A 27,500-nucleotide genomic window follows, 5' to 3' on the forward strand; every position below is an offset into this window, starting at 1 on the left:
TGCATTCAGCACAGAGACCCCGTACAGCTGCGCTCAACACAGAGACCCCGTACAGCTGCACTCAGCACAGAGACCACGTACAGCTGTGCTCAAAACAGAGACCCCGTACAGCTGGGTTCAGCACAGAGACTCCGTACAGCTGCGCTCAACACAGAGACCCCGTACAGCTGCGCTCAACACAGAGACCCCGTACAGCTGCGTTCAGTACAGAGACCCCGTACAGCTGTGCTCAAAACAGAGACCCCGTACAGCTGCGTTCAGCACAGAGACCCCGTACAGCTGGGTTCAGCACAGAGACCCCGTACAGCTGGGTTCAGCACAGAGACCCCGTACAGCTGCGTTCAGTACAGAGACCCCGTACAGCTGTGCTCAAAACAGAGACCCCGTACAGCTGCCCTCAGCACAGAGACCCCGTACAGCTGCGTTCAACACAGAGACCCCGTACAGCTGTGCTCAAAACAGAGACCCCGTACAGCTGCCCTCAGCACAGAGACCCCGTACAGCTGCGTTCAGCACAGAGACCCCGTACAGCTGGGTTCAGCACAGAGACCCCGTACAGCTGCGTTCAGTACAGAGACCCTGTACAGCTGTGCTCAAAACAGAGACCCCGTACAGCTGCGTTCTACACAGAGATCCCGTACAGCTGCGTTCAGTACAGAGACCCCGTACAGCTGTGCTCAAAACAGAGACCCCGTACAGCTGCGTTCAGCACAGAGACCCCGTACAGCTGGGTTCAGCACAGAGACCCCGTACAGCTGCGTTCAGTACAGAGACCCCGTACAGCTGTGCTCAAAACAGAGACCCCGTACAGCTGCGTTCAACACAGAGACCCCGTACAGCTGCGTTCAGTACAGAGACCCTGTACAGCTGTGCTCAAAACAGAGACCCCGTACAGCTGCGTTCAACACAGAGACCCCGTACAGCTGCGTTCAACACAGAGACCCCGTACAGCTGCACTGAACAGCTGGTATCCACTTTCCTGCACACAGGCTCCACACAACACACACACAATTGAGCAGAAAGTGAGAACGCACACACATACACCCGTGAAAACACACATACACATACACACACACGTGTGCAAATGCACATATATACACAGCTTCAATATTCCAGTAATCCAATAACCTTGAGTGTAAGAAACAGAAGGAGCAGGTGGGAAATATTGTCTCTTAGCTGCACGCACACACACTGGGATGTGCCAACACACACACAAACACACACCAGGCTGCACACACACACACACACACACACACACACACACCTCTCTGTGTGGAGTAGATGTAATTCAACTGATTAAGGCAGCACTGTATCTCTTCACACTCATGCTTTAAACTTAATACACAAGACATCATCTCACTAAGTGTGTGTGCGTGTGTGTGTGTGTGTGTGTGTGTGTGTGTGTGTGTGTGTGTGTGTACTAATGCTAATGGAGCTTTTATTTAAACAAGGTCACACTGAAGGAGAGAGATAGATAGAGATAGAGTGAGAGAGAGGTGGAGGAGAGAGGGAGAGAGAGAGAAGAGAGTGGGAGAGAGGGGGAGAGAGGGGGAGAGAGGGGGAGAGAGGGAGAGAGAGGGAGAGAGAGGGAGGGAGAGAAGCACAGTGTTTTGTGCTTGTGAGAGATGCTTTACTTTCATTAATATTTTTGTGTGTGTTGTGTGTTACTGTCACTCTGTGGTGATCAGCCCCACTCATGTGTAACGCTACACACTCTGGGCAGCTGTGCAGTGGCTCCAGACTGCAGAAAACACCCCCGCCAGGGAGATACCAGCTCCATACACACACGCCTCACAATACACACAACATCCGAGAGTCTGAGAGTGTCTGAATCATCTCTCCCCAACCTGGGAAGGCAGGGGACAGGATGGTGGGGACAGTGTGTGTGTGTGTGTGTGTGTGTGTGTGTGTGTGTGTGTGTGTGTGTGTGTGTGTGTGTGTGTGTCACCCTGTACTCACTGTACTGACTCTAATCTCACTGTATCAATAGCACTGGGACCATAAAAGGTTCCGTCCTCGAAGTACTGGACCCTGGCTTATGTGCTACTGGGCTACAGAACCTTATTTCATGAAACCTCTTTAGATTTGTTACCAGTACTGATTTGGGAACAGCTTTCCCATTTAAAGCGAACAATACAAAATTGTGTAGATGAAAGACCCTGATCTAAAATTAACATAAAAATAAATCACATTAAATATGGAAGGTGGATTTCACTCTCAATCTGACATCTGTTAATCGCTTTCCTCACAGTCTCTGTTCAGGTCAATAATAATATTCACTCTTTTTTTGTCTCTCACACACGCACCGACACAGACACATACACACACACACACACACACACACACACACACACACACACACACACACACAAGAGGGCAGAGCAGAGGAGAGAGGCATAGCCCTGCACCCCACCCTCTCCAAGTGAGGCACACAACCTCTGTGGCACTCCCGTGAACACCCCATGAGCACTCCGATGAACACTCCTATAGATACTACATGAGCACTCCCGTGAACACTCCCGTAAACACACCCATGAACACTCCTGTGAACACTCCCGTGAACACACCCATGAACACTCCTGTGAACACTACATGAGCACTCCCGTGAACACTCCTGTGAACACACCCATGAACACACCCATGAACACTCCCGTGAACAGGCAGTGAGCCCTCAGGCTGCAGGAGGCTGTGTGTGTACAGAGCTCTCTGCAAGATTTACTGGAGCAATAAAAAGAAGAGGCATAACAACACGCTTCCTTAATGGGAAACTTCAAACGCCTGAAAACACAGACTAGATCACAATATGATCCTGTCCACTCTCTGAAAACACAGACTAGATCACAATATGATCCTGTCCACTCTCTGAAAACACAGACTAGATCACAATATGATCCTGTCCACTCTCTGAAAACACAGACTAGATCACAATATGATCCTGTCCACTCTCTGAAAACAGACTAGATTACAATATGATCCTGTCCACACTCTGAAAACAGACTAGATCACAATATGATCCTGTCCACTCTCTGAAAACAGACTAGATCACAATATGATCCTGTCCACTCTCTGAAAACAGACTACATCAGAATATGATCCTGTCCACTCTCTGAAAACAGACTAGATCACAATATGATCCTGTCCACTCTCTGAAAACAGACTAGATCACAATATGATCCTGTCCACTCTCTGAAAACACAGACTAGATCACATCCTGTGGCTGGAATGGTGAGCAGGGTCAGCTTCCCTCAAACCTGAATGTATCAGCAGCAACAGGTTAAAGCTGCTGTATAATCTGTGGATTAACTCTATTGTTTAATCTGTGATATAACTGTTATAAAATGTGTGGATTAACTTTATTGTTTAATCTGTGGATAAACTCTCTTGTATAATCTGTGGATAAACTCTCTTGTATAATCTGTGGATAAACTCTCTTGTATAATCTGTGGATGAACTCTCTTGTATAATCTGTGGATAAACTCTCTTGTATAATCTGCGGATAAACTCTCTTGTATAATCTGTGGATAAACTCTCTTGTATAATCTGTGGATAAACTCTCTTGTATAATCTGTGGATTAACTGAACAGCTATGACTCAGCGTGCTGTCAGGACGTCGGAGCAGCTGCACATCAAACCACATTCACTGTTCATTATTCCACTAATGTTTTACTGGCGGGATTGACCACTACTCAACGGACTCTGTACCTGTTCTTCAGTCTTCCTCCCGTCACCCAACATAGACAGAAGCACAAACAGAGAGAAATTAAGATAAAATATTAGAATAAAAAACCATACCAGAATATGGAGAGACACTGTCTGATCTGAGTGTCAGCTTCCTGCCTTTCTAGTGTGAGAGTACAGAGTCTCTGACAGATTCTTTCTGTCAGTTCATCGAAGGTGTTGTGTAGTTCTTGATGAAAGAAAGTGGAATGCTTTCATCCTGTGTGTTTGTGCCTCTCTCTACCGTTAGGAAATCACCCAACAGATGTTCTGGTGATCAAAAATGCTGGCACACACACGTCCTGCTGGAGCCCAGCAGTGAAACAAACTCAGGTGAAATTATTCTCCATTCATTCAGAGAGAGAAAGTGTGTGTGTGTGTGTGTGTGTGTGTGTGTGTGTGTGTGTGTGTGTGTGTGTGTGTGTGTGTGTGCGTGTGTGTGTGTGTGTGTGTGTGCGTGTGTGTGTGTGTGTGTGTGTGTGTGTGCGTGTGTGTACGCAGTGAAGCACTGAATGTGGAAGTGTTTAAACTACTGCAGCATAAAACAGCTAGTACAACCTGACCTCCCCCATCTTCTCTTTGTTATGTCTCTCTCTCTGTAGGTTTCTCCTGTCTGTCTGTCTCTGTCTCACTCCCCAGTCTCTCTCCGTAGGTTTCTCTGTCTCACTGTCTCCCTTCTCTCTCTGTCTGTCTGTCTCCATCCTGTTTGTGTCTTTCTGATTTTCTCTAAATGTGTTTACTGGTCTATGATTCACACCTATTATGCAAGAATTGTGCAGTAAATATATTTATTATAAAAAACTTATATAATAGTGTAACTGAAATGATAATAATGAAAATAAAATATGGAAAACAATGAACAAATAAATAAAAAAGGAAAAATTGCCTTAAGCACATATCTAAGCAGAGGAGACACATTCACTGATTTAGATCATATTCTCATATTCTCTATATTCTTAAACGCATATAGATTTAACCACACTCACTGTCTGAGATCATATTCTCAGATGCTATTTCACGGTTATGGTACTTACATATGTTATACTGGTTTGCAACCTTTGGAATTTCTCTTAACCTCTTGCGTAAACATGCATTTTCTGAAAACACATTCAGGTAATGGAATAAAAGTTTACACCAAATTAAAGCACATTTCTTTTGGGTCCTTTCAAAGCAACAGCAGGTTCTGCTGTTACGTTTGTTTGTGCTGGACCGCACGGCCCACATGGGGCCTCTCTGTTTCCATGGGGCCCCTCCGTTTCCATGGGGCCCCTCTGTTTCCATGGGGCCCCTCCGTTTCCATGGGGCCCCTCTGTTTCCATGGGGTTTGTGTCAGCCTCTGCACCTTCAGATTATGAGCAGAGTTCCTACACGAGTGCAGATGTTGGTCCATAACTGTCATGTGGTATCTTTATCTAGGGGTTTTTTTCATTGTAGGAAGATAAACAGGCAATTCATAATAGCAGATTATTCATAATCCATAATAGCAGATTATTCATAATCCATAATAGCAGATTATTCATAATACATAGTAGCAGATTATTTAAAATTCATAATAGCAGATTATTCATAATCCATAATAGCAGATGAACAACAGTTATTATTAACAATTATTTCCTTGGAAGTCATTATTCGTTTTGTTGCCGATTGAGAACCTTCTGGTCTTCCAGTCTATGCTGTTTTGTTGAAGGACTCATGTGTAATGATTTACGCGTCACGGAGTGAGAGGGCGGACACAAACACAGAGGAGAGCGAGATTTAAAGGGAATTCCTAACTCAGAGTCAAACAGACTCAAAGCATTGGTCAGATCAGAAAGGGAGTCTGAACATGAAACACGGAGTGTCATACGGAGTGACATACTTAAATACAAGGAACAACTGGAAACTAAAATACAAAACAAGACGGAATAGGAAACACAAACCGAGCATACAAGAACCAGGGAAACAAGGAACTACTTATGACACAACGACCGACACCAGACCAGGGAAAGAATATCAATACACAGAACCAACAGGAACTAACCAGACACAGTTGGGGAAGACACTGTCACACGGACCAGGACCACTGAAGTGACAGATAGTAGAGGGGGCGGAGCCCTACGTGACATCATGGTCTTCCAGTAGAGGGTCAAATCCCTTAGGAACGGCTTTAATTTGTTTCTTGAGCAGATTTGGTCATGCTGTTCAAAGTACCAAGTTCAGATTTGCTGAGGTTCAGTTGTAATGGCTCTGGACCCTTGTGAGTATTCCGATCATGACTTACGGGCTGAAACATCTTACTGTCCTAAAGTGGATCTAAGGGGTAGATCTGGTATTCCGGGTTACTTTAGTTAGTGGATGTCCTGTTACCTGAGTTACAGGTAGATCTGGTGTTCTAGGTTTCTAGGTGTTGAAAGAACCTGACAGAAACAGATAATATGAGTTTGTGTGATACCAGCTGTGGGATGCAGACATTAAAGGACTCCAGAACACATTCAGTTCAGAATAAAAATGACTAAGAATTTGAGCATAAAATAAACTAACTCACAGAAAATCTGCAGTAATGTGGATATGAATGTGTGGGTGCACATTTCTAAGACGGACCAGCAATACATGGATTACATAAGGAAAGATGAGTGAGTCTTATGAGTGAGTCTTATGAGTGAGTCTTATGAGTGAGTCTTATGAGTGAGTCTTATGAGTGAGTCTTATGAGTGAGTCTTATGGCCGTTACAGGGAAGCTCTCAAGTGCCTTTGTTTCATCCTCACAAGACTCTCACCTTCACACATTCTGGCCGTGCAGGTAACGCGGGCACCTGGGATCATTTCTGACAGACAGGATCACTGGTGGTTTATGCAAATGAAAAGAAAAGTTTGTCCTGATTTGGAGGCATCACAGGTTCTGACCTCTTATCATCCTTTTCCTGCCTTGGCCGGCTTGAGTGACTCACTGATTCAGCACTTTGTTCAAATTTGAGTGACTCACTGATTCAGCACTTTGTTCAAATTGGTCTCTATTTGTTGTTTTTTCATTAGACACTGTTCTAATTGATACTGACGATCGAACAGTTCTGTTTGTTCTGCTGTTTGGTTGTACGTTCCCAAAGGTGGGGATCATTTCAATGATCGTTTGGTTTCTGTCAGTGTGGACTGAATTAGCTTCTCTTTTTGTTTTGAGTCCAGGTGAAGGAGGCTCTCCTGAGGGTTTGCTGATATGTGTGACTGTACCAGCTAATGAAACATTATTTGATTTCAATACCAAAAAAAAAAAAATGGTGTGACTTGAGTGTTGTATATGAGTGTTGTGTGTTGTGCATTTTGAATTTAAAACCATGAACTTCCCTACAAAGGGAAGCTTGGTACTTTTTTAATCGTAACTCTGTCCCCTCAGCGGATGAATGAAGATTTCCCTCTATCATGTTTTCTACAACTCATTTGTTAGTTATATTTACAGTCTCTTCTGTTCTTGGTGCAAAAATTAAACAATCACTGCATATTTACTATAAATCTGCCATCATATTTACTTTAAACCTGGCATTATATTTACTATAAACCTCTCATCATATTTACTATAAACCTGCCATTATATTTACTATAAACCTCTCATCATATTTACTATAAACCTGCCATTATATTTACTATAAACCTCTCATCATATTTTCTATCTATTGTACTAGTGTCATGTGGTGTGTGTGTCATGTGCTGATCTGTAAATCTTCAGACGTCCGTGTTTCTCTGCATCAGTCCAGTTCTCTCTGTGTGTTTACACTTGTAATGGAGATTCAAACTGTAATTCAAACTAAGCACACTGATTTACATTTGACTTCAGTAAATGAATATATAGTCCATGCCTTGTTAAAAACTCTTTTCTGCATCAGTCTTTCTTTAAGCTGACGTTTAAGAGCTAAGAGCTGATTTCTAGAAAGCTGTCCAGCACGTCCACTGACACATTTGACTGTAGGTGAATGAGCAAACTGACCAGACATATGTCTAAAAACAAAAACATCACGGCTGCCTTCAAAATAAAAGTTCTGCAGTAGCTGGTGCACCTATCACAGTGTAACAGGTGGACCAGGCATAGGTGGCTGTGTTGATGGGTAGATGTCTGATTACATTGGATTGACCATGCACTTATACTGGTCGTATTGATGGGTAGATGTCTGATTACACTGGATTGACCATTCACTTAGACTGGTCATGTTGATGGGTAGATGTCTGATTACACTGGATTGACTATGCACTTATACTGGTCGTATTGATGGGTAGCTGTCCAATTATACTGGTCATGTTGATGGGTAGATGTCTGATTAGACTGGTCATGTTTATGGGTAGATGTCTGATTAGACTGGTCATGTTTATGGGTAGATGTCTGATTAGACTGGTCATGTTTATGGGTAGATGTCTGATTAGACTGGTCATGTTTATGGGTAGATGTCTGATTAGACTGGTCATGTTTATGAGTAGATGTCTGATTAGACTGGTCATGTTTATGGGTAGATGTCTGATTAGACTGGTCATGTTTATGAGTAGATGTCTGATTATACTGGTCATGTTTATGAGTAGATGTCTGATTATACTGGTCATGTTTATGGGTAGATGTCTGATTATACTGGTCATGTTTATGGGTAGATGTCTGATTAGACTGGTCATGTTGATGGGTAGATGTCTGATTATACTGGTCATGTTTATGGGTAGATGTCTGATTAGACTGGTCATGTTTATGAGTAGATGTCTGATTATACTGGTCATGTTTATGGGTAGATGTCTGATTATACTGGTCATGTTTATGGGTAGATGTCTGATTAGACTGGTCATGTTGATGGGTAGATGTCTGATTAGACTGGTCATGTTTATGGGTAGATGTCTGATTAGACTGGTCATGTTGATGGGTAGATGTCTGATTAGACTGGTCATGTTTATGGGTAGATGTCTGATTATACTGGTCATGTTTATGGGGAGATGTCTGATTATACTGGTCATGTTTATGGGTAGATGTCTGATTAGACTGGTCATGTTTATGGGTAATTGACTGATCTATGACTTCTCACCAGCTGCATTTATTAATAACTTAAGTGGAAATCTAGCAAGACTATTAATGTCTATTTACAAAGAGGATGTGGAACTCGAGATGAAATAATTCAGTTGGTGTGTCCAATTTTCATAGCGTTTTATGCATTATAGCCTCAAGATCTTACTGCCGTACAACAATATATATCGTATTAAACATATGCATCTCTCCCTCCCCATCTCCACATAACCACTCACCCCACCCCACCCCCGCCTGTCTGCCTCCCGTTTAGAGACCCCACCCCCGCCTGTCTGCCTCCCGTTTAGAAACCCCACCCCCGTCTGTCTGCCTCTGCTTCGTTTGGAGACCCCACCCCCCACCTGTCTGCCTCTGCCTCGTTTGGAGACCCCACCCCCACCTGTCTGCCTCCCGTTTGGAGACCCCACCCCCACCTGTCTGGTTCTCGTTAGGAGACCCCACCCCCACCTGTCTACCTCCCGTTTGGAGACCCCACCCCCGTCTGTCTGCCTCTGCCTCGTTTGGAGACCCCACCCCCACCTGTCTGCCTCTGCCTCGTTTGGAGACCCCACCCCCACCTGTCTGCCTCCCGTTTAGAGACCCCATCCCCACCTGTCTGGTTCTCGTTTGGAGACCCCACCCCCACCTGTCTACCTCCCGTTTGGAGACCCCACCCCCGTCTGTCTGCCTCTGCCTCGTTTGGAGACCCCACCCCCACCTGTCTGGTTCTTGTTTGGAGACCCCACCCCCACCTGTCTGCCTCTGCCTCGTTTAGAGACCCCAACCCCGTCTTTGAAGCCCTTGCAGGTGATCCATGGATCAGTCACACACCACACAAGCCACATCTGAATTAAACGATTCTCCTTCTCAGACCACACAGTTGTTGAGCTCTCATTTGTAACATGAATATTTTCTGTGTCTTTTTATCTCTTCAGCAATACAGTCAGATCCAGAAGAGGAACCTGCTCACAGTTCAGCCACCAGAGCTCTGCGGCTCACACCATCACTGCTCTAGGCTAATTCTGGAGTACTGGAGTCGTCTTTGTGCTTTCTATTACATTAGTCAAGACATGCATTAGGGAATTACTTTAAAAACACTTAAGAAACTGTGAGCTGAGAAGGGGGAGATGTTTAGGGCATCTGTGTAGAGTTTCACCACAATTACTAATCAGGGAAAGAGAGTTTACAGTAGATGTGAACAGATGTTTTAGACAGCGATGAAGACAGAGTTGAGAGAACTGGCTTCTGTGAATAGACCAGTACTATTTACTCATGTCACATTGTAGTTTACATGGCAAACATATTAGCCATTCAAAACGCACATTAATGGACTATTAACTGATCAAATCCTAACTAGGTTCTGAAATCTCCAGTCTTCATTCATCACACCTGGTCAGACCAGCACAGCTAAAGGTGAGTGTGTGTGTGTGTGTGTGTGTGTGTGTGTGTGTGTGTGTGTGTGTGTGTGTGTGTGTGTGTGTGTGTGTGTGTGTGTGTGTGTGTGTGTGTAACACGGCAACAGGCCTGTTGAGAACCAGGTGAATGAAGCAGCCGGTGTTATGTGCGGCACGGTGCCATCACGACAGCATGACGGCCATTTAAAAAATCATGCAAAACATGGTTAGTGGTTAAAGATGGTCCCTGATGGTTAAGAGATTAAAGTAAGGAGTGTGTTATAATGACTAAGATTTGAGGATTAAATTAAGGAGATCTTGATAATGGTGTTTTTAAAGGGATTGGGAGAGAGGAGCTTTATAGGTTAAGAGATTCAGGTAAGAGGGGTTAGTCAGATCCGATGGTTTGGTGTAGGCAGTGTGTGGATGTCCCGCTGCCAGTAGACAGGTGGGCTCATCTTTTGCTACAAGACCTAAAGGGAACCAGTAAAGAACAGGTGTGTGCTTCAGTGAACTTGTGTCGTACCATCCTTACTGTATATCCTTACTGTATCTGACTTGTTTAATGAAATGAAATAAATTCTATTGTTTGATTGAGAGCAGACGCTCAGCTAAAACCATTTAGCTAAACTGATCAAGCCAAAGTGAGTAACTATCTGATGTTAGCATTGTGATGTTAGCATTGTGATGTTAGCGCTGTGATGTTAGCAATCATCCATAAGTTCAAATTCCCTCAAATACCATCTCATTCACGTGTCACCAGAATCTACACAAACACCCTCATACACACACACACACACACACACACACACACACACACACACACACACCTACGTATTTTCCTAGTACTGTGAAGGTTCACACTGCTACATCACTCTTGCAATGACATCATAGGTTGAGTCAGTTGATTTAGAGAGATTGACTACACCACTAACCTCTGAGGAGGGAGACAGTGTGTTGTACATATGTGTATTGTCTGTTTATTGTGGTATATATTCTGTTCACTGTGGTACATGTGGTGTGTATTGTCTGTGTTTCATCAGTTTAGACATATGGGGGTTTAGGGTCAATCGGAGTCCGGAGTTTTGTGCTGGGGAGCAAAACCAGATGTCTGGAATAAAATCCCTTAACTACTGAACTACCGAATTTCTGGACTACTGCACTGCTGGACAAGACTGGCCAGTTTTGATTTTTTGAAGATGAAGATAACGAAGATGTTGAGACAAAAAAAAGCTGTTGTGGACGAGGGGACACAGGAAGTGTGTTGTGGACGAGGGGACATGGGGAGAGTGTTGTGGACGAGGGGACACAGGAAGTGTGTTGTGGGAACTTCTGAGGACGTCTGCTTCTGGAACTCTCCAGATTCCAGAGAGGTCTCCAAGCAACCTCAAAACGGAAACTACCCTTTTTGGCAGAGAGACAGGGAGAAGAATGAACACACACACACACACACACACACACACACACACACACACACACACACACACACACACACTCACACACACACACACACACACACACACACACAGAAACACACAGACACACACACACACAGATGTACACACAGAAACACACAAACATGTACACACACACACACTCACAAAATACTAGTTAAATGGGAGAGAAAACAATCTAAAATATTCAAATTCCTGAATCCCACAAAGACAATATTGGCAATATTGAGAAAGGGGAGAATGCGGGGGAGGGGCTGGATGATCAGCCAGCAATTCAGTGTGTGTGCAGCTACACACACACACACACACACACACACACACACACACACACACACACACACACACACACACACACACACACACACACACACACACTCGGATTGGTGCCCAGAGCAGACAGCCGTAAGTGTTAAGCAGGTAACAGTGAGCTGGTCCTGGCAGTCATTCAGTACATTTGGCTGTCAGTGTTTCCCAGTACATACAGAGAGGCGGTCCCCACACTGACCACACCCACACTTCTCACAGCTCCTCCCAGAGAGGCGGTCCCCACACTAACCACACCCACACTTCTCACAGCTCCTCCCAGAGAGGCGGTCCCCACACTGACCACACCCACACTTCTTACAGCTCCTCCCAGAGAGGCAGTCCCTACACTGACCACACCCACACTTCTTACAGCCCATCCCAAAGAGGCTGACCACACCCACACTTCTCACAGCCCATCCCAAAGAGGCTGACCACACCCACACTTCTCACAGCCCCTCCCAGAGAGGCTGACCACACCCACACTTTCTACAGCTCCTCCCAGAGAGGCGGTTCCCACACTGACCACATCTTGATTGGCCAGGACTAGCTCCACAACCCCCACCCCTGGTGCAGGAAGGGTCACGTGTGCTGAGGTGTAGTAAACGTGTCTAGTGTAGTTGTAGTTGAACGTATCTGGTGTAGTTTAAACGTGTCTAGTGTAGTTGTAGTTGAACGTGTCTGGTGTAGTTTAAACGTGTCTAGTGTAGTTGTAGTTGAACGTGTCTAGTGTAGTTGAACGTGTCTGGTGTAGTTTAAACGTGTCTAGTGTAGTTTAAACGTGTCTAGTGTAGTGTAGTTGAACGTGTCTAGTGTAGTTGAACGTGTCTAGTATAGTTGAACGTGTCTAGTATAGTTAACGTGTCTAGTATAGTTAACGTGTCTAGTGTAGTTCATCAGCTCACATCCCAAACCTCCGCAGCACTGCTGCACCGTCTGTACAGGGGCTTACACTTGCAGGACACCCAGCAGTGGGAGGGACAGGTAGAGACCTGCTGTAGGGTGTAGGTGTGGGTGAGGTAAAGACCTGCTGTAGGGTGTAGGTGTGGGTGGGTGAGGTAGAGACCTGCTGTAGGGTGTAGGTGTGGGTGAGGTAGAGACCTGCTGTAGGGTGTAGGTGTGGGTGGGTGAGGTAGAGACCTGCTGTAGGGTGTAGGTGTGGGTGAGGTAGAGACCTGCTATAGGGTGTAAGTGTGGGTGGGTGAGGTAGAGACCTGCTGTAGGGTGTAGGTGTGGGTGGGTGAGGTAGAGACCTGCTGTAGGGTGTAGGTGTGGGTGGGTGAGGTAGAGACCTGCTGTAGGGTGTAGGTGTGGGTGGGTGAGGTAGAGACCTGCTGTAGGGTGTAGGTGTGGGTGAGGTAGAGACCTGCTGTAGGGTGTAGGTGTGGGGGGTGAGGTAGAGACCTGCTGTAGGGTGTAGGTGTGGGTGGGTGAGGTAGAGACCTGCTGTAGGGTGTAGGTGTGGGTGGTGAGGTAGAGACCTGCTGTAGGGTGTAGGTGTGGGTGGGTGAGGTAGAGACCTGCTGTAGGGTGTAGGTGTGGGTGGGTGAGGTAGAGACCTGCTGTAGGGTGTAGGTGTGGGTGAGGTAGAGACCTGCTGCCGGTGTAGGTGTGGGTGGGTGAGGTAGAGACCTGCTGTAGGGTGTAGGTGTGGGTGGGTGAGGTAGAGACCTGCTGTAGGGTGTAGGTGTGGGTGGGTGAGGTAGAGACCTGCTGTAGGGTGTAGGTGTGGGTGGGTGAGGTAGAGACCTGCTGTAGGGTGTAGGTGTGGGTGGGTGAGGTAGAGACCTGCTGTAGGGTGTAGGTGTGGGTGAGGTAGAGACCTGCTATAGGGTGTAAGTGTGGGTGGGTGAGGTAGAGACCTGCTGTAGGGTGTAGGTGTGGGTGGGTGAGGTAGAGACCTGCTGTAGGGTGTAGGTGTGGGTGGGTGAGGTAGAGACCTGCTGTAGGGTGTAGGTGTGGGTGGGTGAGGTAGAGACCTGCTGTAGGGTGTAGGTGTGGGTGAGGTAGAGACCTGCTGTAGGGTGTAGGTGTGGGGGGGTGAGGTAGAGACCTGCTGTAGGGTGTAGGTGTGGGTGGGTGAGGTAGAGACCTGCTGTAGGGTGTAGGTGTGGGTGGGTGAGGTAGAGACCTGCTGTAGGGTGTAGGTGTGGGTGAGGTAGAGACCTGCTGTAGGGTGTAGGTGTGGGTGAGGTAGAGACCTGCTGTACGGTGTAGGTGTGGGTGGGTGAGGTAGAGACCTGCTGTAGGGTGTAGGTGTGGGTGAGGTAGAGACCTGCTGTAGGGTGTAGGTGTGGGTGAGGTAGAGACCTGCTGTAGGGTGTAGGTGTGGGTGAGGTAGAGACCTGCTGTAGGGTGTAGGTGTGGGTAAGGTAGAGACCTGCTGTACGGTGTAGGTGTGGGTGGGTGAGGTAGAGACCTGCTGTACGGTGTAGGTGTGGGTGGGTGAGGTAGAGACCTGCTGTAGGGTGTAGGTGTAGTTAGGACAGGTGGAGATTTGCTGCACATGGTGTGATGGAGTGCTGCTGCTGTCCGGAATTTATCAAGGAACCACACACACACACAGCGACACAGAGACACAGACACACACACACACACACACACACACACACACACACACACACACACACACACACACACACACACACACACACACACACACAAACACACACACACACAAACACACACAGACACACACACACAAACACACACAAACACACAGACACAAACACACACACACACACACACACACACACACACACACACACACACACACACACACACACACACACACACACACACACACACTGGTACGTGGGGCAGCTCAGTGAGATTCATTGCTTTATCGTCTTGCACTTCTATCAGTGTATTTCAGTCTCTCCACTTCGTCCCCTGCTGCCTCTCAGCCTCCTACAGTCACACAGCTTACAGCACTGTTCATCACTACACCACCCGACACCAGCAGGAACTCCACCCAGAGAGGGGGGGGGGGGGGGGGGGAGAGGGAGGGGGAGAGAGAGAGAGAGAGGGGGGGGGAGAGAGGGAGGGAGGGAGGGAGGGGGAGGGGGAGAGGGAGAGATAGAGTGAGGGAGGGGGAGAGAGGGGGAGAGTGAGAGAGGGAGAGGGAGGGCGAGAGAGGGAGAGAAAGAAAGAGAGAGAGGGATGAGGGAGAGAGGGGAGAGGGGGCGGAAGAGAGAGAGAGAGAGAAGGGGGATAGAGAAAGAGAGAGAGGGAGAGAAAGAGGTGGAGAGAGTGAGAGGGGGTAGAGAGAAAGGGTGAACAGAGAGAGAGGGAGGGAGGGAGGGAGGGAGGGAGAGAGGGGGAGGAAGAGGAAGAGAGATACTTTATTTATTAGGGTAGATTCTGCCCTTCTCTCTACAGGGGAGTATGGGGGTTAGAGCGTGTGTCAATCACAAGTCCGTTTCATCTATCAGACCAAGAACAAGAGCAGAGACCAGAGAGGGAGAGGAACCGTCTTTCTCGTGTGGAACCGTCTTTCTCGTGTGGATCCGTCTTTCTCGTGTGGATCCGTCTTTCTCGTGTGGAACCGTCTTTCTCGTGTGGATCCGTCTTTCTCGTGTGGATCCGTCTTTCTCGTGTGGATCCGTCTTTCTCGTGTGGAACCGTCTTTCTCGTGTGGATCCGTCTTTCTCGTGTGGATCCGTCTTTCTCGTGTGGAACCGTCTTTCTCGTGTGGAACCGTCTTTCTCGTGTGGATCCGTCTTTCCTGTTTGGTTTTTACTTTCCCGAATATTTTATAACAGATTTTGTTTCTATGCTGTTACTATTACCATCCATGCAGCAAGTAGAATATCAAGCCATTGTGAACAGAAGTGAGTCACAGGCACATACAGTAGTTAGAGAGAAAAAGACAGGAAGAGAGAGAGAGAGAGAGAGAGAGAGAGAGAGAGAGAGAGAGAGAGAGACAGAGGATCTTTTCAGCTTTTGGGGAGTTGCTGTTCAAATGTTGAGATCATGTTGGGAACATGGTGCTTATTCCCAGAACCACGGGGCTTCCGGAACTGACAACCAGAGGTTCTAGAATCACTGATGAGCCCTGCGGCATTACAGAGAACATTCTTCAACCCAAACACATCCACCCATGCACCTCCACCCACGCACCTCCACCCCCGCACCTCCACCCAAGCACCTCCACCCACACACATCCACCCGCGCACCTCCACCCACGCACCTCCACCCGCACACATCCACCCACGCACCTCCACCCACACACATCCACCCGCGCACCTCCACCCACACACATCCACCCCTGCACCTCCACCCACACACATCCACCCCTGCACCTCCACCCGCGCACCTCCACCCGCGCACCTCCACCCACACACATCCACCTGCGCACCTCCACCCACACACATCCACCCCTGCACCTCCACCCACACACATCCACCCCTGCACCTCCACCCACACACATCCACCCCTGCACCTCCACCCCCGCACATCCACCCCTGCACCTCCACCCACACACATCCACCCCTGCACCTCCACCCACACACATCCACCCCTGCACCTCCACCCCCGCACCTCCACCCACGCACCTCCACCCGCGCACCTCCACCCGCGCACCTCCACCCGCGCACCTCCACCCACACACCTCCACCCTCAGCTGCAGCAGAGGACACAGGCCACGGGTCTAAGCTAAAGCTAATTTCAACGTCTCTCCAAACACCAACAGCGATCTTAACCCAGAGCGATTGTCAGAGCCCCAGCGGTGTGTGACACCACCCTGAACCCTGAACCCTGAACCCTGGTCACCGCAGGAGAGGTCTGTGTCTTTGTGTGAGCGGTCACACTACCCGGGTGTACGCTCCGGCCTGACTGGACCTCGTCTGGAGCAGCTGTGGAGCAGGACCCACTGACCTCCCGCAGCTCAGAGGAGGAGAGGAGACAGGAGGTCCACTCCTCACATATGGTGTTTACAACACACACTCCTCTACACACCTTCTCTGCAGCTGTACAGACCTTATGGCAGAATTTGGTGGTAGACCCGATAGAAGTTAAAACACATGCTGACTTCCCAGGTCCGACTGCACGGTCCTGATTGTAACGGCACCCTTGGAACTCGGAGAACGCCAGAGGAGAACAGAGCAGAGCAGCAGCTGAACACGCAGACACACACAGAAACACGCAGACACACACAGAAACACGCACACACGCAGACACACGCAGACACACACAGACACACACAAACACACAGACACAGCTGGCGCAAAGATCAACCGCCGGGCCACCCGGCCGCCCACACACTCCGAGCTCTTGGCTTACAAGTGGTTCAAATCTCACTGTAAATTCAAGAAACTGACTCCTTTCAGTTTTTACAACGTAATATATAATTCAGTGATTTTCAAGGTCCTGTGAGAAACGCCAAGGCCAATTTATAAAAACATGTATAAAATCTACTTTTTATTAATTTGTTATCTTTAAAAAAGGATGGAGAGAACTGCCATTGAGCAGTGTGATGCTGGTTGTGCGTTAGAACGCAGGTGTTCCTTCATCTGCCTGAACTTCATCTTCCAACCCAACCAGAGACGCAAGACTTTACCCGTCAAGCGGTTCTGTTTGCCCGTGAAGCGGTTCTTTGTTCTGGGCTGCGTGAATGAGAGCTGTCCGCAGCTGACACCGTACCATCACAAAGACGGGTGTTCCTGCCTTTTCCACTCGCCACTGTCTGTTCTAGGGTTTCGGTTGTTTTTGCTTGTTTGTTTTGTTTTTTCATGTCCTGAACAACTTAAGGTCCCAGGAAAAACTGATTTGAAAGCCCGGGTTATTTCTTATGACTAATTTCTCTTAACTAAATAGTTTTAGTTCCAACATCAGGGGCCAAACATATTCTTCTGGAAGAAGTCCTGCTTTAACGCGTGGTGCTGCAGATTCATAAACATCCACTATTCTCCGGTTCATCTAAAGGACCCAGTTGTGAGGAGAACAGGTGAGTACAGGTGACCGTCTTGTTGAACCTGTTCCGCTACTGGACGACACACAAGTCACGCAGGTGTCCTAACAAAGACAGGTGCGTCCCTGCCAGACCAACCTCACATCCGTTATCACCAAAGGGTTCGGGGACCAAACACACCACACATTTACCACACACACACACGCACACACACCACCAAACCTCATCCGCCGCGCTTGATCTGTTTACAAAACAAAAATAAAGAATTCTGGAGAGGCGCGCGTGACATTTTGTTGACATATCTCGCGTCTCCCCATTACGTCAACGTGCCCGTCAAGTCAAAACTGCAGCGCGCGCTATCCAGCCCAACGTCGCGCGCGCGCTGCGTGACCCAACAACTTTACTTGGTTTCGCACCGACCGCCTTGTGTCTGCTTTCGGGACAGACGATCCGCCAGCGGTCCGACGGGACGAGGTCACTTACGCTGCTGTTCTCGCCGGTCCAGTGGACCATCGCCTGGTTGTGGGTGGCGTCCCCCTTGAGCACGAAGGAGCTGCTGAGTAGGGACACTTTCTCCTGGGCTAGTGCCCTCCGGACCCGGGGAGCCCCCGCTGCCGCTCCGCCCGGATCCCCCTTGTTATCTCCGCGGCGGAGCATCGCGGGCAGCGCCTCGTCTCCAGTGTCGGTATCCGGACCGTAGCTGTCAACACGAGCCCCGTTTCTCCGGTTTAAAACGCTGTGACAGTGGACCGATCCTAGTAGCGACATGCACGTCGCCGCGAGGACGAACGCCGAGGACAGGTGCGCAAAAGCGCGTAGAGACGCTGCGACGCGCGCCATCGTGATGCGTGTCTGTCTTACACTGTCAGCACGAGAGCGGAGCGCGAGGAGAGACGGATCTGGTGCACGAGAGCGAAGCGCGAGGCGGTGTGAGAGGGGGGGGGGGACGGAGCGCGAGAGCACGCTGGCGTCCGTGCAGCGCGCGGCGGTGATCTGGTGCCACCAGGCGGTGTGAAGCATGAACGTCCTTTGGCTGGACAATAAACCCCATTAAACACCATTAAACCCCAATAAACCCCATTAAACCCCATTAAACCCCATTAAACCCCAATAAACCCCATTAAACCCCATTAAACCCCAATAAACCCCATTAAACCCCAATAAACCCCATTAAACCCCAATAAACCCCCCCATCACCCCGCCGGACGAGCTAGAATGGGTCGGGCATTAGAATCACCACACCGGGGGGGGGGAGGGGGGGGGCTACACCTGTACGGATGACACGATCAACAATGTTATGTTCATACATCTAGTACCATTAAGGACAACCATCATTAACTAGAGTCCTGCACTCATTTAGAGAAAATCAGCACATGGCCCACACCCAGCAGGTTCGGTACCTCACACGGCCCACACCCAGCAGGTCCAGTACCTCACACGGCCCACACCCAGCAGGTCCGGTACCTCACACGGCCCACACCCAGCAGGTCCAGTACCTCACACGGCCCACACCCAGCAGGTCCAGTACCTCACACGGCCCACACCCAGCAGGTCCAATACCTCACAGACTCCACAGTTCTCCCATTTCCAGAAATCCTGCACTGTCCTGCACAACTAGTATGGTCAAGTGGTCACGTGCAGTACAGGTATTTCCATCACATCTTCTCCCTGATCTGCCTTTAAAACCTGTTTCAGCTCTACAGCTCATTACACGTGATTCAACAATTCAAATAAGGACTTTGAGAGATGTTACAGTAATTCAAGACTAGGCCAGATGATGCTTTAATTATGTGGCCTCTGTCTACAGAACAGACATCTAAAGAGAAGCAGAGATTCAAACACAGATGTACGTGGGTGTCCGGCTGGGTTTCAGTGAACTGTGTTAATTCAACACCTGTAATAACGTACTTATATTAGTATGTGTAGAATTAAATGCCTTTAAATCCGATAGTGTGTGTATTACAGCTAATATATCCTGAGATTCACATTTATATTTCTATCAGAGGTGTCTGAAATGCTCAAGAAATTAAGTCTTAATTAATAAAGTATGTCCGCAACGTTGAAATGCTCCGAGTTATTAACATTCCGATTCAACGTTGACCACATTTTTTAATCTCTTCTTTCAGCTTGCTTTGCTGTTGAAGGTTACTGCCGTCCTCGACATGGCGGGATGTCTCAGGTCAATTAGGACTAACTACGTTCTTCACACCTGTTACGTTACACGGAGTGATTTATTTAGCGCATATCGCCCTCTAGTGGAAATACGATATATAGAAATACGACATGATGTAAAGTCACGAGGGGAGGCTGATGTCATTAATAACATATTATTACTCTGTGTTGTTTATTATGCGATGATTTTCTAGTTATAAACACACGTCAGTCATTTAATGCCACTTCAAAACACCTGATAACAGATTATAAACAACTCCTGGGTTAGACAGTATCGCTGTCTGCTGCCCAGCTCTGAATAAGTATTGCGCTTTTAAAACACTTTAGGACTTTTAAAATTGAAATAGTCTATCCAACGAGGCAATCAACCCTAAATGATTGTGTCCTTCAGGTCAGATTACTGAGATCAGAGGTGTGTCTGAATACACATGACCTTGACTAATTCACTAACAGTGAACTGGTATGGAACACTACATAGTACACCAGATGACAGGGACAGGCAACATTCACACAAGACTTGCAGAAATATAACTGTGACTCTGTAACAATATGAACTATACAGTAGAATATATAAGTAGACTACCAGCACATTCACAACACACTGATGTAAGACAGTTTCAATATATTCAAACATTTTGTCATAACTTAATTAATACCTCTACAGTTATACACGTTCCCAATATGTCAATAAAGAAACTTCAGTGAAATACTGTAATGTTTATTCCTTGAGCAGGAGCTTCGTATGTTTGTGAAACATTAACATTCAGTGAATATTACTTTGAGTTCACCTGTTGTAGCTGTAAACGTCATATCTGCCCCAAGAAACCACTAGGTTCCAGAATTTATTATTATTATTATTATTATTATTATTATTATTATTATTATTATTATTTTAATGAAATTCAAATGAAATAATCAAGTAGGTTTGCATCTGTACTGCCTCAACGTTTCACAAAGTTAGTTGAATTTATTAATTGACTTCAGTTATACTGTACAACTCAAAACACTCACATTTATGACCTTTAGGGTTTCTGAGTGACGTAACTTCACGTTTGGTGACGTCAGGACACGTCACTTCCCGGTTTGGCACCGAACGCATTCGTCCTTGCTCGCGCGTGTCAACCAAACCCCATGCGATAGGTGGACTCAATCTCGGCGCTCATTGGACGGTTTGAAGCCGCGTCACAACACGGCGCGCTGCCATTGGCTGGCCGACGTGCTCGCCCGCGTTTCTCGAAGCTGCGTCACCGGCCCGCGTGCACGGTGAGTGAAGATGGCGGGTGTGTGTGTACGCGCCGCGAGACGGAGCTGCTTGCTGCTCACGCGACCTTTACTATTGAGGTACGTTTCTTGTTGCCCCCCTCCGGGGTAATTATGAGGCGTTCTCTTGCCCCCGCGTGCTGTTGGCGGGAACACCGGGGCGCGCGGAGGGCGCTCGTGATTCTGGAAGCGCTCGTTAGCCACGTTAGCTTAGCATAGTGGTGTGGTGTCTTTGAGACGCGCGTGAGTGTGAACGTGAAACTGTGTGACACTACAGGACACGTTCATCTGTTTTAGGGACTTTTGTGGACATTTTGCACGACAACAGATGTTTTTTATCTTAATTAACTTAAATGAAGGTCAGAATTATGCACCTTTATACGTAGTTAGCGTGTTAAGTCACTGCATGATCTGTTTATGTACGAAACTGCGTCTAATCGTTTAAAACAGCGAGTCCGCCACTACTTCATGTAGATCTGGATGAATTATTCTGTTCAGTGCAGAATCTTCCACTCAAATCTGAGACTCTTACGCTACCGTGCGTCATGACGTCATTGTCGCTTCCCAGGGCGACGCCCCGCCTCCTGTGCGCAGCCGCCCAGCAGAAGGGGGAGGGGTCAGAGGAGGAGAACCGGAGGCCCGAGCCGACCGCGGCGGAGAAGGTCCTGGTAGAGGAGAAGAGTCTGGTGGAAGAGCGACTCAAGGAGATGACGGTGAGAGGGGGAGGAGCTTGTGCTCGCGTGGGAGGGGCAGAATAAAAGTCCTCGCAACTTCCTGATGTGGGTGTGTGTCTCTTGTGTTCAGGATAAGTACAAGCGGGCCCTGGCAGACACCGAGAACCTCAGACAGAGGAGTCAGAAGATGATCGATGACGCCAAACTGTACGGTGAGAGCACAGACACTGTGATGGGAAACGCAGGTGGACCAGTGACCACCAGACCACTGCTGACTGGAGATTACAGGGAGGGGGGTTACTCCTCACACCAGGGTCTCCAGGGTACCCGCGGGTCCTTAAAAAGTCTTAAAATGTCTTAAATTTAGTTTTCCATATTCAAGGCCTAAAAATGTCTTAAAATGTCTGGAATTTTATGAGGGGAGGCATTAAATTATTATAAGTGTGTGTTGTTCAGTTGTTCTGGCGCGATGTGAACTTTGCCGAATCTAGCGCTAATGCAGAAAATAACCGCTCCAGGGTCCTAGTGCTAGATTCTAGGGATGCACCGAAATGAAAATTCTTAGCCGAAACCGAAAACCGAAAATGAGGAAACCAAGGCCGAAAGCCGAAAACCGAAACACCGAAATACGTTATGCCAATTATTAGTAACACTGGATTTATGGCTAACCTCACTAAAATCAAGGCATTGCTATTCAAAGAATAAATCAACTATAAAATTTGATTTGAAAATATTTATTTAGCACTGACATTACAGTAATGCATATTATAAAATAAAATTAGTGGTGGGCCGTTAACGGCGATAACGCTGACAATGGCCGACCACTAATTAAATTTAACTCGCTTGCAGACCGTTTTTATCCGAGAGGATAAATATATGTATTTTATACGAGTTAAATTTAATTATAACTGACTGGCCTGAAAGATAAATATAAATTCTCTCATAAAAACGTGACGTGAGTTGCAACAACATTAAACAGCTCAGGTAACCACACTTCTAAGAAATGTCGTCTGCTCGGCAAAACATAACGGGGCTCAATGTGCTCTATTAGCCTACGAAATCCCTACGACAGAGAACGGCTGATCGTCTAAGGCAACGAGTTCCATAATTTTTGGTGTAATGTCCTTTGCCATGGCGCCATCACTGGAAAACTTTTTTGCTAGCTTTATCCAAATAAGCGCGTGCAGGTGGCGATTTTTGCTTGCGTCATCACAGCACATTGTTTCGGCTGTGTTGTTTCGGTGATGAAAGTATTTCGGCCGAAAACCGAAAATGCAAATTTAAGCCATTTCGGCCGAAAATTTTCGGTGGCCGAATTTTCGGTGCATCCCTACTAGATTCCTAGCGTTGGAGTATACGGCCTCAACAACGCCCCCCCCCCAACAATTCTCGTTCGCCGCCCCCCGGTCAACTGCATCCCCAGTAATAGTATTATTTTTTCTTGTGAGAGGTATTAAAAAGGTCTTAAGTCATTGAATTTGAGATTTAAAAATGTGCAGATACCCTGGTCTCCAACCTGTTTGGCCCAAGAACTAATTTGGCAAGATGACTGTTGCACAGAGCACGTTTTATAATGATCAGTAACACAGTGAAACTATAACCAGACATGACTGCAGTGTTTGGGTGTAACGGTCCGATCTCAGGGGAGCTGGACCAGCCGCTGGACAGGTGTGTGTCCCTGTAGGGTGTGGGGGCAGCTCAGACATGCACCACACACACACACACACACACCACAGTGCTCAGTCAGGAAACACCGCTGGGGTTGTTCTGCTTGGGCGGGAGTGATGGGGGGGGGTGTGGCCACTCCCTGACTGAATAAGCCCCGCCCCTCACAGTCCTCACTGCTGTTCACAGGAATCCAGGGGTTCTGTAAAGACCTGCTGGAGGTGGCGGACATCTTGGAGAAGGCCACGCAGAGCGTTCCGCAGGAGCAGGTGAGCTCGGACAACCCCCACCTGAAGAACCTGTACGACGGGCTGGTGATGACGGAGGTCCAGATCCAGAAGGTGTTCTCCAAGCACGGGCTGGTGAAGCTGGACCCGCTGGGCCAGAAGTTCGACCCTTACGAGCACGAAGCCCTCTTTCACGCCCCCGTGGAGGGCAAGGACCCCGGCACCGTTGCCTTGGTTACCAAAGTCGGATACAAGCTGCACGGGCGCACGCTGCGGCCGGCCCTGGTGGGCGTGGCCAAAGCCCCGTAACCGCCCCCGGTGGGCGGAGCAGCTCCTGGGCGGTGTGTTTCCTCCACACGCCTCCTGAATGCCACACGATGACCTGTTGTATGGACAGACGAGGACTCGTTTCACTTGCATTCTGCGTTAATTAAGAATATAATTTATGACGTGATTGAGCACGTTACCAGAGTAACAGATGAGAAAATGCACGGGTCTTTTTTTTTCTGTTAACTGACATTGTGTTCAGGTCGGCTACATGCCCTTGCTGTGTGTTGAGTGCAGATGGAGCGCTCCACCCAATGGCCTCGTGTCCTCCGCCTTCTGCAGGGTGGAGTTTCACTGCCTCTCTGGTCTCCTCTACCAGTCAGACACGTTAACCCGCTGGTTGGCTGCTGCTTCTACAGCCGTCCCTGCAGGCGTCTCCTCTCTGGAGCTTCTGAGGAGCTGCTGTAGACCATGGACTCAAATGTGCAGAGCTGCACTTCTTCTGGAAAGGCTGACCTGGTCCTGAAGTCCCGCCACATGCCAACCAGCGTCCTGCGTAGGGGAGGACACGGACGTCACGCTGTCCCCGCACCCCGCCTCAACACGCTCATACAGTCTCGCTCTTCCCACTAGATTAACCCCCGTGTGTGTGTGTGTGGACAGATAGTGTTCCATAGACACACATCAAACAGGCCTCGTTGGCTTTAGTCTGTATCTGGTCTATTAAACATGATTCACCCTCCTGCACATTCCTGCCCCAACACAGCTGGAGTGGGAAGTGTTGGCCGGTGTGTGTGGAGTGACCCGTGTGGAGTGACCCGTGTTGGGTCCACGGCGGCTGGATCAGAATGTGATGCTGGAGGAGCTGGACTGGACCAACATGGCTGACTAACATTAGTCTACATTACACTTGGAAAACATTTCTTAATAAAATAAAGAGAACTAATGTGTGTGTGTGTGTGTGTGCGCGCATTTTTTTTAGAAGCAGATTGAGCACAGGGTGCATAAATTTTGTCCTTTCACCCAGAATACTTCTGATTCTCTCCCAAACACAGCCACCTTAAATGTTTGTTTCATCCAATCTGATCATCAAGAGTAGCATTTGTTTTTAGTCTAAAAAAAATTAGTTTCACAGTGAAGTCCCAGCAGTACAAGATTTGCATTAAATGTTTCTTTTGGCTGTGCTCACCCAACCACCTCCTGTAGACACACCCCCCCGGAGCACCCCCCACTGGCTCAGGAGTCACCTGACCTGTCGGCCATCAGCACTCCAGACACCTGAGAACCGCCAGAGAACAGGTCACAGAAAAAAATGTCTGGACACGCCCACAAGGCGGGTTTGTTCTGAACATTTTAATACAAAATAGGATGCATGTTAGAAGAGAAGGCAATGCACCTTTAAACATACTCAACACACTGAACACCAGGACAAGTGTGAATGTTCCCAACAGGAGCAACTTAACGCTGGCATCCCCCCCACCCACACACACACACACACTTTTTTTTTTAAACAAAATTATAAAAATGCTTTTGAAATAAAATACTTTACATTTCACAGATCAGGGGGGGTTTTGCAGTCTGCCCAACCTTTCACACATCTTAAATTATCTTATATTTACACATTCTAAAATGGCACAATTATTCCTGTGACCATAGAAATACAAAAGTTAACCCCACAGGACCAAACCAAACTGGTCACTGCCTCCACCACTGGAAACACAAACCACCCACCCTCGTGTCTCCCAGCACAACGCTTGGGTCATTCCTCTCAACATTTGTTTTAAACAAAATAAATCCTCTAATAAGGATGTGGGAACAGCTGGTTTGTCCATCCCAGACCTCCGTAGAATGTTGACGATCACTGAAAGCGAAGAATTGGTCATTCTTGCAGGTGATTGGCTTGTCTGCAGTACGCCAAGCTAGGGGAGACTGTGCCATCTTACTCCAGTCTTAGGGTATCCCACAGCTCCTCACCCCAGAGGCTCTCCACGCTCAACAGTGTTTAAGAATGACTCGTCTTTGTGCTCAACAGGAGCATAACCTCTGACCCCTAGCGTTTGTACATACCATGCGCTTGACATCTGACCCTTAGACAGCCGCCGCCTTTTTAAGAATTTGGCATCATGCGTGTGGGACACAAGGAGGTGGAATGAAAGGAAGAGATAACCGACCTGAGGAATGAGAGAGAGAGAGACGGGAGAGAGAGAGAGAGAGAGAGAGAGAGAGAGAGACGGGCCGGGAGAGAGAGAGAGAGAGAGAGAGAGACGGGAGAGAGAGAGAGACGGGCCGGGGGAGAGAGAGAGAGATGGGCTGGGAGAGAGAGAGAGAGAGAGAGAGAGAGACGGGCCGGGAGAGAGAGAGAGAGACGGGCCGGGAGAGAGAGAGAGAGAGAGAAGGGCAGGAGAGAGAAAGAGACGGGGCGGGAGAGAGAGAGAGAGAGAGAGAAGGGCGGGAGAGGGAGAGAGAGAGAGAAGGGCGGGAGAGAGAGAGAGACGGGCGGGAGAGGGAGAGAGAGAGAAGGGCGGGAGAGAGAGAGAGAGACGGGCGGGAGAGGGAGAGACTGTTCTCCTCTCGTCTGTATTCTAGGGTGCATTCGCTGGGTTTGCCTTCACACAACACCATTTGCATTTAAATGGGAGTGAGACCAGATACATGCTGACGAGACGAGACACACGCTGCACTAGAACTCCTGACCACCGAAACAAGACGAGACACACGCTGCATTATAACTCCTGACCACCGAGACGAGACACACTCCTGCATTAGAACAGGCCCAAAAAAGGAAACAAAATAACTAGAAATTATAATAAATTAATGAGATAATTAAAAAGTGACAAACAGCAGTTGCTCTGCTGGACTTTGGTAAGGTCATCTCTCACATTCGTCTCACCACATTAAAGGAGGCCCTTGGATTGTGGGATTTATGCACTGAGGTGAGTTGTTTAGAGAAATGCCAAAAAGCTCCAGAGTTCCTCCGGATCTCGGACACACCTGCTCTGGTGAAGAGTCGTGGGAGACAGCAGAGCAGCAGGACGTGAGCGACTGTCCCGACACACCTGGGCGGACCTGCACTCTGTCTACACTTCACACCAACATCTCCTACAAGCTTCAGCCCTAAGAACCTCCCCCAATCCCTTCCAGATATTTGACCATATCAGTAATGCCTCAGTGGTTTGTCTGCTGATTAAAACTGAAGAAAATAACCAAAAACACCTCACCACCAGCATGGTCCACACACCCTGAACTGTGGTGACATCGTCGCTCTAGAGGAAACACACGCACACACACACACACACACACGAGCCTGCAGTTGAGTCACAACCACTCACCTCAGTGTGTTTTAATGAACAATTTGGCATAATCAAAGGAAAGTGAGTCTTTTCTGCTCAGAAGACGATGTCCAACAGAGGGACAGCGAGGGACCTTCACAACAAGATCAGCAGAGACACGGCTC

At 48.0% G+C, this 27,500-nt stretch overlaps 3 protein-coding genes across 3 annotated transcripts in view; 1 reads left to right on the forward strand and 2 right to left on the reverse strand.

Moving 5' to 3' along the window:
• The window catches only part of sorcs2 (sortilin-related VPS10 domain containing receptor 2), a 228,044-nt gene extending 209,351 nt beyond the window's left edge, over positions 1 to 18,693 (reverse strand). Inside the window, exon 1 of the mRNA XM_076972128.1 lies at positions 18,265 to 18,693. Within this exon, the coding sequence (XP_076828243.1) occupies positions 18,265 to 18,621 (357 nt within the window). The 5' untranslated portion in view covers positions 18,622 to 18,693. The remainder of the gene's footprint in view (positions 1 to 18,264) is intronic.
• Positions 18,694 to 21,143: 2,450 nt separating this feature from the next.
• Positions 21,144 to 24,998, forward strand: grpel1 (GrpE-like 1, mitochondrial). The gene is made up of 4 exons (XM_076973056.1): positions 21,144 to 21,294; positions 21,782 to 21,926; positions 22,018 to 22,099; positions 23,742 to 24,998. Exons 1-4 carry the CDS (start codon positions 21,227 to 21,229, stop codon positions 24,086 to 24,088), a joined length of 642 nt encoding a protein of 213 aa, XP_076829171.1. The 5' UTR covers positions 21,144 to 21,226; the 3' UTR covers positions 24,089 to 24,998.
• Positions 24,999 to 27,351: 2,353 nt separating this feature from the next.
• The window catches only part of tada2b (transcriptional adaptor 2B), a 3,407-nt gene continuing 3,258 nt past the window's right edge, over positions 27,352 to 27,500 (reverse strand). The window contains exon 2 of the mRNA XM_076972471.1: positions 27,352 to 27,500. This exon is cut by the window's right edge and continues 2,152 nt beyond it. The gene's annotated coding sequence lies outside the window, so the exon portion shown is untranslated.

The sequence above is a fragment of the Brachyhypopomus gauderio genome, chromosome 14 (assembly GCF_052324685.1).
Source record: "Brachyhypopomus gauderio isolate BG-103 chromosome 14, BGAUD_0.2, whole genome shotgun sequence".
NCBI classification, from domain to species: Eukaryota; Metazoa; Chordata; class Actinopteri; order Gymnotiformes; family Hypopomidae; genus Brachyhypopomus; species Brachyhypopomus gauderio.